General features: G+C 35.1%; 1 protein-coding gene across 2 annotated transcripts; it reads left to right on the forward strand.

Annotated features, from left to right (window-relative positions):
• Positions 1-153: 153 nt before the first annotated feature.
• LOC106754973 lies at positions 154-10687 on the forward strand. Of its 2 annotated transcripts, none has more exons than XM_014637046.2 (3): positions 154-318; positions 389-520; positions 10334-10687. In XM_014637046.2, the coding sequence occupies exons 1-3, from the start codon at positions 280-282 to the stop codon at positions 10511-10513; spliced, it is 351 nt and encodes a 116-aa protein (XP_014492532.1). In that variant the 5' UTR covers positions 154-279; the 3' UTR covers positions 10514-10687. The 2 variants fall into 2 exon arrangements, with proteins under 2 accessions (XP_014492532.1, XP_014492533.1); XM_014637047.2 differs by having other exon boundaries at positions 156-318; positions 392-520.
• The last annotated feature ends 783 nt before the right edge of the window (positions 10688-11470 follow it).

Consider the following 11470-nt stretch of genomic DNA (forward strand, 5'->3'; position numbering starts at 1 on the left):
ATATATATATATATATATATATATATATATATATATATATATATATATTAATTTGACATTAAAATTTTGAGTTTAAAAGTACATTAAGAAAAAATTAACTATTCTTTATTAGAAAAAACTATTTTGAGAAATTTAAAAGTATTGTCCCACCACAAAAAAAAAAATCTGAAAATTTCTGGCTTTGCTGTTGCCATTTTGCGTGAGGAGGATACACGAAAAGAGAAAGGAGAGAAGCTAATTGTAGCTCCGACGCTCACCAACATCAGGTCTCATTCGTCAATGGCGTCGTGGAACATGGGTCTCGCTTCATGCCACAAGGTACCGCATTCACTTGCTTTTCCTTGCTCTTCATGCTTCTTTATTTCTTTATGGGTTTTCACTCTTTTAGCAGACGATGTCGTTTGAGGTTTCATGCAGTAGGAAGAGAGACAGAGACAGGGAACGAGGTAGCATCCATCCCTACAAAGTGGTTGAAATAACTCCTCCACCCAAGTGTCTCGGCGTTCGTTGCTTACCCCCTGTAAGTGCCATTCTTTGATTTTATATTTTAATATCAATTCCAAACCTTCAGTGTTCATAATTCATCATGGAAAATTTAAATTAGAAGCCCTGCTTTCAAATTGTGTGTATCTAATGAGTAATGGTTGGTACTTTCGGATGATTCAGAAGCCAAGGCTCGTGAAAAGAGTAATCTCTTCGGTTATGATTTTTCTTCTAGACGAAATAGTTTAATTCACTTTTAAAGGCATTTATGATTACATATCAACAAACTCATCATAAAATGACAGGGTAGTTATACTTATTCAATGAAATTTGACTCATAATAAAACTCACTCATTCTTTTCTGTATTTTTTCACTCCAAGTGAACAAAAAAAAAAGTAATTGAGTACATAATAAACGTCAGAGTTTAATTTTATGCATTATTTTATATTTTTAACCAATTAAAAATCATATAATGATTCTTACGATATTTACTGTTAAAGTTAACCAATTTATGATACTTGAGAATTTGAGATTTAATGATTGTGTTAAAACTCCTTACACCCTAGGTACATAGATTATTTACTCTAAATGTGATACCTAATTGCTTGTTATAACAAACATCTAACTATGGAGTAGCAGTTGATGTTATTTGAGTTCATTATTAGGTCACATATTTGATCAACTTTAGAGGAAGATTTTGTAAAACCAGTTGAATTCACTAACCCAAAACTGGTTTGAGCTAATAAGCCAGTTTTAGAGTGGCTAAAATGCACAATTAATCCAATAACCTATATGACTGATTTTTGAGCTAGTTACCTGACTAATTGTTTTAGCTAGTTACCTAAATGATTGTTTGAGCTAGTTACATGACTAATTGTTTTAGCTAGTTAACTGATTTTTTTCACCTATTTACAAATCAAATCTTTTATTTTTTTTATAGTATGTTTGTTCTAGAACACCCAAAAGTCCTATATCGGGTTGGAGTGACCAAGTGTAATTTATATTTACTCTTATCCGTTAGTCTAATGGAGTTAGGTCGGTGTTCCAAAGCAACTAATACCTTATATTGTGACTCAGAAGGACTTACACTTGTTGGAACAATAATATATATTTCTTAACGGAATAGTATAATGGAACAATTCTTCCTTCTTCCCTCCTAGCATTCTCTAACACATTATACTACGGGTGATTTGATTGGCCTCCTTATCTTATTATTATGTAGCCCTTGTTGTAAAAGTGGCATAGCATCAGCAAGCAAATTCTGAATTGTTGCTCCGTTCTTTCAATTGGTATATTCCTGAAGCTCACTGGTGTAAAAGTGTCAATTAACTAGTATTGTCTTCACTAGGGTACATAACTGAAATTAATATAATCATAAGGTTTATGTAGTTTGGAGGGATGTTGTCAAATGAATGTACTTTATGATTCTTGGCCATTGGAGCAAAACGTAGGAAGGTCTAAAAATGTTGTTAAAAGGTTTCTTTGAAGTTGTGACTCAACAGGATGGCACTAATGATTAAGACCTGAAGCTTGTTCATTGCAATTTTCACCATGCTAATGATCCTATACTCAACATTCTGCTATTTGGAAATGAATGCTTTCAGCATATGTTTGCAGATTAATGCTTCTGAGAAATCATGAGTGTTTGTCGCCTCTTAAGTTATCATGTTTTATGAAGTTTTCATATCATGAATAATACCTAAGAATAGAATCACAGTCTATAAGAACTAAGGCTTAGGATAAATTTTGCAATGACCATAAACTCAAAACACACCTTTTTCTGAAATCTTTAATTTGGATTAACTAGAGTTTTATCTTTGGGTATGACTATGGTAAAATTTTTGGGATAAATGCGAAGAAGAGACATAGAGAACACCCCTGAATATTGTTGTATTTGGTTTTACATACATGATCTGATTTTATAATTGATATTGTTAGGATATTTACCCTATTTATCATCATTATATTGTGTTAAGTGTTACCTTGTTTATCGTGATTATATTGTGTTTAGGATTACCCTATTTCTCATGATTATAGTGTTTAGGGTTGCCCTAATTATCATGTACTCTTATATCAATTTATTCTTATAAATAGAAAATTATGAGAGGGATCAATCAAGCCCTCTAGAATTATTTTATAGTTTAGTTCTCAAGTTGGTATAAGAGCGGGTCAATCTTGCTCTGGTTTCTGTCTCATAGCATCTGTTCGACGCCACCGTTCGCTGCCGCCCACCACCAACCACCGTCCGCCGCCAGCCATCGTCCGCCCTTGTCCGTTGCCGACCACCGTCTGCCGCTAGCCGTTGAAATGTGGTTCCTTGGCCAAGGGCATTATGACCACCTTGAGCAAGATGGAAGCCATGTGCCTACTGAAAAAGCTAATCAGTGGAAATAAGCAGATTTCCAGTTGTGTGCCCTGTTATGGCAATCAGTGGAACCCAAACTTCTTATATCTCTGAGGGCTTTCAAAACCTGTCACTCCTTTTAGAAGAAAGCTCAAAGCATTTATGCCAACGATATTCAACGTCTCTATGACACTGCGAACAAGCTTGCATCTCTTAAACTTGCAGACCATGATATGGTGTCTTTCATGGCTGAAGCCCAATCTGCTCTCGAAGAACTCAGGATGCTTTTTGGAAGTGGACCCATTAGAGGATATAAAAAAGAAACTAGACAAATTTTACATGGTGTTGATCATTCGTGCCCTACATCCCGATTTTGATCATCTCAGAGATAAACTTCTAACCAGTCATGAGGTCCCCTCCAGGGAAACATTGACCACTCGCCTTCTGCGTGTCCCGGTACCTCAAACTTAAGAAGCGCATGAATTAGTGGAACCATCTGTCATGGTTGTCACATGAGGAAGAGGAGGACGAGGAGGTTGAGGACATCCTTAATGCACATATTGTAAAAGGATGGGTCACACTCAAGAGAATTGCTACTCCTTACATGGTTTCCCTTCCAAAACCGCCAATATTTCGAAAACTGAAACTTCCACTTCGAAGACTGAAACTTCCACTTCTAAGTTCACCGAGGATTAATATCAAGAGTATTTAAGGTTAAAGTCTAACAGCTTGGCACAACCATCTCAATCTCCCAATACATCAACAACCTGCATTTCTCAATCCATGGAAGGTCGAAATTCATGGGTAATTGACTCAGGTGCTTCTGATCACATTTCTGGCAATACCTCTTTGTTCTCATCTATTTCCTTTCAAGAAAAACCTCACTTCATAACCTTTGCAAATGGATCTAAAACTTCCTCCAAAGGAGTTAGTCATGTTTCCTTGTCTCCCTCCCTTAATCTCAACTTTGTCCTTTTTGTCCCAAATTGTCCTTTTAATTTAATTTCCATAAGCTAGTTGATCAAAATGTTAAATTGTTTAATAACCTTTGATCATAAATCTTTTGTTATACAAGAGTGTGGTTTGGGGAGACAGATTGGAGAAGGATATGAAGCTGGCGGATTATACCATTTTGGATCTCATCCAAGGGTGTCCTATGTTGCTGCTACTAATCCTAAAGTGCTACATGTCCTCATTTATCCAAATTAAAAAAAAAATGTGTCCTGAGCTTAGTGGTCTCCAGACCTTAGAATGTGAGTCATGTCAATTAGGAAAACATGTTAGATCTTCCTTTCCTAAAAGGTCTCAATCAATATGTAATTCTAGTTTTTCCATCAACCATTTTGATATATGGGGACCTAGTCATATTTCCTCCTTTGGTTTTATATATTTTGATACCTTCATTGATGAATATTCAAGATGTACTTGGGTTTATTTTATGAAAAAACATTCTGAATTGTTAGATATCTTTACATCCTTTTTGAATGAAATAAAGAATCAATTTAGTCAATTAATCAAAATATTAAGAAGTGATAATGTAAAAGAGTATTTCTCATCCTCCTTTTTTGCCATCTTGAGTTCCCATGATATCTTACATCAGTCTGCATGTCCTCATACACCACAGCAAAATGGTATAGCAGAACGAAAAAATAGACACTTGGTTGAAATTGCCCGTACCTTTTTGTTGGGTGCCCATATTCCTGTCCATCAGTGGGGAGATGTTATCTTAACTGCATGTTATCTTATTAATAGGATGCCCTCCTCCTCTCTTGATAATAAAGTCCTTTTCTCCATTTTGTTTCCTAATGATCCTCCCTTTCATACATCTCCCTCAGTGTTTGGCTGTGTATGTTTTGTTCATGACATGTCACCAGGTCTAGACAAACTCTCCGCTCGCACTCTCAAATGTGTCTTCTTAGGCTATTCTCGACTTCAAAAAGGATATCAGTGTTATTCTCCTAAAATTAAGAAGTATTACATGTCTACCAATGTCACATTTTTTGAACAGACTCCTTACTTCTCTCTATCTATTCAGGATGTTTCTATCCTTTACCAGGTCCTTCCTATTCTAGTGGTTGAGTCAAATAGCTCCATTGTCTCTGTCATTCCAAGTCTTGATCACAATCCTCCTACACCCGTTTCTCCACATGCTGAGATCATATCACACAGGGCCCTAATGGGTAGTCCACCTCCCTAAGACAATGGTGAATCGCCCACTCCAGATTCTTCTCCCTCGTCACCTTCTCCCACGCCTCCTAATCAAAATGATTTAGCATGGCCTATTGCCCTCAGAAAAGGTACTCGCTCCACTCGAAACTCTCATTCCATTTATAATTTTCTTAGCTATCATCGATTGACGGCCTCCTGTTTTTCTCTTTTAACCTCAATGTCTTCTGTTGTTATACCCAACAATGTGAAAGAAGCACTTGATCATCCTGGATGACGACAAGCTATGATTGCAGAAATGCAAGCTCTTGACCACAATAATACTTGGGAGCTAGTGCCCCTTCCCCCGGGCAAAAAGGCGGTTGGTTGCTGATAGGTGTATACAGTTAAAGTCATCCTTGATGGTGAAATTGATCAACTCAAAGCCCAACTTGTTGCAAAAGCTTACACTCAGGTCTATGGTCTTGATTATTGTGACATTTTCTCTTGTAGCCAAGGTGACTATTATTCGCCTCTTCTTTGCGATGGCAGTCATTCATCACTGGCCACTTCCTCAATTGGATATCGAGAATGCCTTCCTACATGGTGATCTTGAGGAAGAAGTTTATATGGAGCAACCTCTTGGTTTGTTGCTCAGGGGGAGTCTGCTATGGTATGCAAACTACATCGATCTCTATATGGCCTCAAGCAATCACCACGTGCTTGGTTTGGAAAGTTTAGCTCCATTGCTCAAAAGTTTGGGCTAAAACGCAGTGAAGCAGACCATTCGGGTTTTTACTGTCATTTTTCTCTTGGAAAATGTGTTTACTTAATAGTATATGTTGATAGTATTGTCATTATAGGAAATGATGTTGTTGGAATATCTCAACTGAAAGAATACTTGTGTAGACATTTTCAAACCAAGGATCTTNGAAGTCTCAAATACTTCTTAGGCATTGAAGTAGCGCAATCAAAAGATGGAGTTGTAATCTCCGAAAGTATGCTCTTGATATATTACAAGAAACATGCATGATTGATTGCAGATCGGTGGATAGTCCCATGGACCCAAACCAAAAATTAAGGACAAAAGAAGGTGAATTATTCTCCGATCCAGAGAGGTATAGGAGGCTGGTTGGAAAACGTATTTATCTCACTATTACAAGGCCAAATCTATCCTTTGCAGTTGGAGTGGTTAGTCAATTCATGTAGGCTCCAGGTGTTGACCATTGGAATGCTCTCATTCGCATTTTAAGGTATGTCAGAAAGGCTCCTAGGCAAGGATTGTTATATGAAAACAAAGGAAGCATTCAGGTCTCTGGGTATTGTGATGCAGATTGGGCAAGTTCGCCCATTGATAGACAATCTACTACATGATATCGTGTTTTTTTGGGAGGAAACATTATTTTCATGGAAAAGTAAGAAATAGAATGTAGTAGCTCAATCAACTGAAGCCGAGTATAGGGCAATGGCGTTACTAACATGTGAACTTATATAGGTGAAACAATTTCTTCAAGAGCTTAAATTTTGTGACATCCATACTATGAAGATGTATTGCACCAATCAAGTTGCCCTTCACATTGCAACAAATCCAGTGTTTCACGAGAGGACTAAACATATAGAAATTGGTTGTCATTTTGTTCGTGAAAAGTTGTTGACTAAAGAAATATGTACTGGGTTTATTGGGTCAAGCGATCAACTCATAGATGTATTGACCAAGTCATTAAGGGGTCTTCAGATTGAATTTATTTGTTCCAAGCTTAGTACATACAATTTGTATGCTCCAACTTGAGGGGGAGTGTTAGGATATTTATTCTATTTATCATCATTATATTGTGTCAAGGGTTACCCTATTTATCATGATTATATTGTATCTAGGGTTATCCTATTTATCATGATTATATTGTGTTTAGAGTTACCTAATTATCATGTACTCTTGTATCAATTTATTCTTATAAATAAAATATTATGAGAAGGATCAATCAAATCCTCTAGAATTATTTTACAATTTAATTCTCAAGTAATATGCTGTAAATCTTCAGCTTAAAGTTTCTGTTTTTACTAATAATCCTACATTACAAGCTCCTTAACATAGGTAAGGTAACTATAATATTGTAATAACTGTTAAAATGCGACCTGCATTTCTTATGAGGAATTCTTAGGTTCAATAAGCTTAAATAAAAGTTATTTGATACAGAACTTGCATACATGCCAAAGTTTTGGCAATATATAGCTCTTTTGGGCTAGAGTTATCTTCAAGAGTTTGGCCATTTGATATGAAAGAAAAGCTATGAAGGGCATCCGAAACAGGAAATTGTCAAAGAGGAGTAGATATTTTGGTCTATATAATTCATATTGTACCCAGAATCTGAGGTACATTGTAGAATCAAATACTTTCCATGGATTTTCATATGCACAAGACATCGTGTAAACCCAGACAAGTATAAGAAAGTACTGCAGAAAGAAATTTAAAAAGTTTTGAGGACAATATGATGATAATTACATGGCTTGAATGGATAGAGAGACAATTTCTGTAGCACACATGCAAATAGTGATGTTATTCTATAACTCATCATTTGAGTTTTAACTTAAGAGACTACGAATCAATTTGAGTCTGTTTCTGAACAGGCACACTTATGAAAGAAAAAAACATCAACTGGATAAAATAAATCAAACATTTCGAGTTAGTTAAAATTTACTTATACACCTTGACTTTTGCATAAATTTCCTCATGTAAGTTCTCAAGTACCTATGCCCCAAATTTAACGGTAGGGTTTCCAATTGAAAAGCTCTCTTAAGTTAGTAGCTAATGTAAAGGGTTTAGTAGTTTGTCCGATTGCTAATAGGATGACATCCAACAATTTCCATTAGAAGCCATGAAGATGGCTGTTTATTCCTGCACTCTCGAACTGTATTGTGCACCCTCATCTGTGTAATGCAATGGCCAAAGTACCCTTGAGAAATATTTTAAAAAAACCTTTCCTGTACTACTGCCACAGCCTTCGTGATTTGCGCACACTTTCGTGCATCATTGCCCACAAAAGTAGCCCTTCTCCCCTTTTTTGCTTCATTTTGATTCCAAAAGATGTTGGAATACCTTCTGGATTAGGGTTTCTGATAAAGCAGAACTAGGAATAGAAGGAATTCAAAAGAACTGCAGAACTTGCAGGAGATTCAAAAGAAGAAAGAATGGATCCCGACACTGTTATTGAATGAATGAAGATACAAGAGAATTACAAGAATTTTTCTGAATGCCATCAATACTACACTAACCTCTCATATATAGCTGTTCTACTTGCTAACTAACTTCCAACTGAAATGGCTAAGTACGAAAACGTGTCCCCTGTTGATCATATACTGTAACGGTTTCTGAAATAAGCTATCCAGGAAAATATTAGAGATGAGGCCATTTAAATGTATATAAGTGGGTGCAAACCTCATCCTACAAGCCGGTTTTGTGGGGTTGAGTTAGGCTTAAAGTCCACTTCTAACATGGTATCAGAGCCATGACTGGAGCCCATCCTAGCGATTTCTGTTGTCGTTGGGCATATTGATCCACCCGCTATCGGGCCGCTATCGGACCACCCATTAAAAAGTCTAATCCCACGCTCGAGATGTATATACCTCGGCGTGAGAGGGGTGTGTTGGAAGTCTCACATCGACTAGAGATGAGGCCATTTAAATGTATATAAGTGGGTGCAAACCTCACCCTACAAGCCGGTTTTGTGGGGTTGAGTTAGGCTTAAAGTCCACTTCTAACAGGGTCAATCCGGAAGCAAGTAATTATTTTGGTGGAAGTTATGGATAAGACAATAAAAAACATTACTCAAGAACTGTCTATCGAGAAACTTGCAGACACCATTACAGGACAACGACCAGCAATGAAGAAGGAAAGGGAAGAGTAAAACAGTAATAGAACTCAGAGGGACAATATTGTATTTTTTAAAATATGGAGGTGCATGAAGAAAGTATATGGTGTAGGAAGAAATGGCCCATAAAGGTTGATATTTATACTAGCTGCAATTTGATAAACTTTAGAATTTTAGGCTGAATTGCTGAATAAATTATGAAGTTTTTCATAAGTTAAAATTTGTTTTTTGTTTCGATTTTATAAATTTCTGACATTTAAAAGTTTATTTAACTTATGCATGAATTAATTATAAATTTATTAGAGAGGCTTGATTTATTTACCCTTTCGTTAAAAGTTATCCAATAGGAAACTCATCCCCCTCCCATGCTGAAATAACAAGAACTGATGTTGGCTTTAATTAGTGACCAAAATTACTAATTTAAGAGGAAAAACTGGCAATATATTTACTTCTTATGGTGAACCACTGCCCTTCTTGACCTGCTTATTGTATTGGCACTTCACTTGCATCTCTCAATCTAAAAGGGGTTATTTCTAGATTCAATTCAAGCATATATTTCCATGTGGATGGCTGGCTGCTATAAAAGCAACATTGAAAATTATAGCAACGTAGCTATTGAAAAATAGAGCTTTAGTTGATCTCCTTCTTTTCTTTCTAAAACAATTTTGCATCCAAGTACATTATTGTGATGGGAACCATTCGTTGAAGTAGGAATACCATTGACGTATTTGACTTCTTTCCCTTCTCTTTCAGAGGGGGTGGGACTGAGTTTTAGTGCTTTAGAGGATATGTCCCTATGAAAGGATGCTTTAGAAGGAATGTTGCAAACTCTCGTCTTGCTTTTCTATAATTAACCTTTGCAGATTGGAAGAATAAAGTTGTGTATCATATAGGTCTTGTATATGTACATCTTATGCTATATTAGAACATGTGGAAGGCAGATATCATTTCTAAGATAGCAGACAGACATATGATATAATTGAAGATAAGGCCATTGTTTGGAGTTCTAAACACTGTAAAAGCATGATGACTCTGTAGTTTAGTAATTTCATATGTATGACGATTGCAGTTGTGGTTGCTTATTTTAGATCTATTGCTCTCAATTTTTTAATGGAAAAATGTTATCTGAGATGATTGAAGCAAGCTGTTTGGTTTTTCATGCTGTGATAGTTCGTTCCATTTATTTATGGTTCTGATTCTGAAACCAGAAAAATTAGTAGTAGATTCTAAAAGCAGAACTGTTTGTCCCGTTTAACAAAACCTTTCTTTTTCATAGTTTAACAACACATTATTGATCACATGTCGTGTTGTCAATTTTTGCCCAATTGATTCAATTATGCATACCATGATCCAACCTAACTTTTCCCTTTCTTTCTTTTCTTTATGGGTGATATGATCCAACATAACTTTGTGAGAATGAAAAGGAAATGTGCTACATGCACATTCAGTTGGGCCATTTGCATAATATAATTTCTTTATCTATTTTCTAAGCAGAACTTGCAGTGCGGGGAGAGTGTAACAATAGAAGGACAAGCCTATACTATTTCAGCTGTAACACATCGCTATCAGCTTCGGAAAGGAAAATACGAACCAAGCGAGAAGAGACTTGATGTTTTGTCCACAGGAAGATACTTAGTAAATTTATATTTAGAAAATTTATTAGAACAATCTTGATTAGTACATTTATGTAGTAACTTCTATTTTTATATCAATGTGTAATGACTTAGTTATGTGTCCATTCTTTAACTTGTTTCGCGGCCAATGGAAAATTAAAAAAAAAAATTATAAACTAAGAAAGGTGGGAAAATGAATAGCCAGTACAAATTTACAGCAGATTAGTAAAGATCTGACAAACTGAAAACCTTGTTCATTCTTAGAACGTTCTCTTTGGTTTAAGAGGAAAGGATAAGGGATGAGAATAGAGAATAAATAAATTAAGAAATAAATTTGAATGTTTAGTTATTTGATAAAGTACAATAAGAAGGGTTTTAAAAATTGTGTAATTTAATTAAATTGATAAAAACAAGAAAAAAAAAGACAAATATAAATATGGGTAATAGTAAAGTGAATTATTTATTTTTCCTTCTCATCTAGTCTTCTAAGCATATATGCATTATTTCTTTCTTCTGTTCTCACCTTCTCTAAACTTAACACGAGGTAATTTAGTTTATGCATTGATGAAATAATAAATAACTTATGCTTAGAGTAGTATATTTATTTTTCCTTCTCAAACACAAACTAATTTATTTGCTAAAATACTAGTATTTGTATTTTTCATTCTCATATAGTCTTCTAACTTTTCCACAAACTAAATTAGTTTATACATTAATTAAAATAAAACTTTGAAAAAGTTATGAACTTTTGCACATTAATTGACGTATAAGCCAACTTTTTACGAAGAGAGTCAATTTTCCACTTATCAGAGAGTCAATTTTTTTTTTCATACTTTTCCTTTCAAGAATATTTTACCAAGAAATTTATTTGAATACATCCTAAACAAAGTGATATGTCTCATTAACCAAATTGTTTGTTTCAGTAACAAATAATATTTTTCCAAGTGTTTTAAAAATATATTTACCTTATGGTGCTAAAAAGTTCAGAGGACATTATTAATGTTAATGATTAATTTGA

This window comes from Vigna radiata, unplaced genomic scaffold (genome assembly GCF_000741045.1).
Source record: "Vigna radiata var. radiata cultivar VC1973A unplaced genomic scaffold, Vradiata_ver6 scaffold_301, whole genome shotgun sequence".
NCBI classification, from domain to species: Eukaryota; Viridiplantae; Streptophyta; class Magnoliopsida; order Fabales; family Fabaceae; genus Vigna; species Vigna radiata.

Bases quoted from the DNA above. Each gene is read 5' to 3' on its own strand.
- LOC106754973 (XM_014637046.2), top strand. From the start codon at position 280: ATGGCGTCGTGGAACATGGGTCTCGCTTCATGCCACAAG. The intron at 319-388 runs GTACCGCATTCA...TCACTCTTTTAG, and splicing joins GTCTCGCTTCATGCCACAAG to CAGACGATGTCGTTTGAGGT. The intron at 521-10,333 runs GTAAGTGCCATT...TTTTCTAAGCAG, and splicing joins GCGTTCGTTGCTTACCCCCT to AACTTGCAGTGCGGGGAGAG.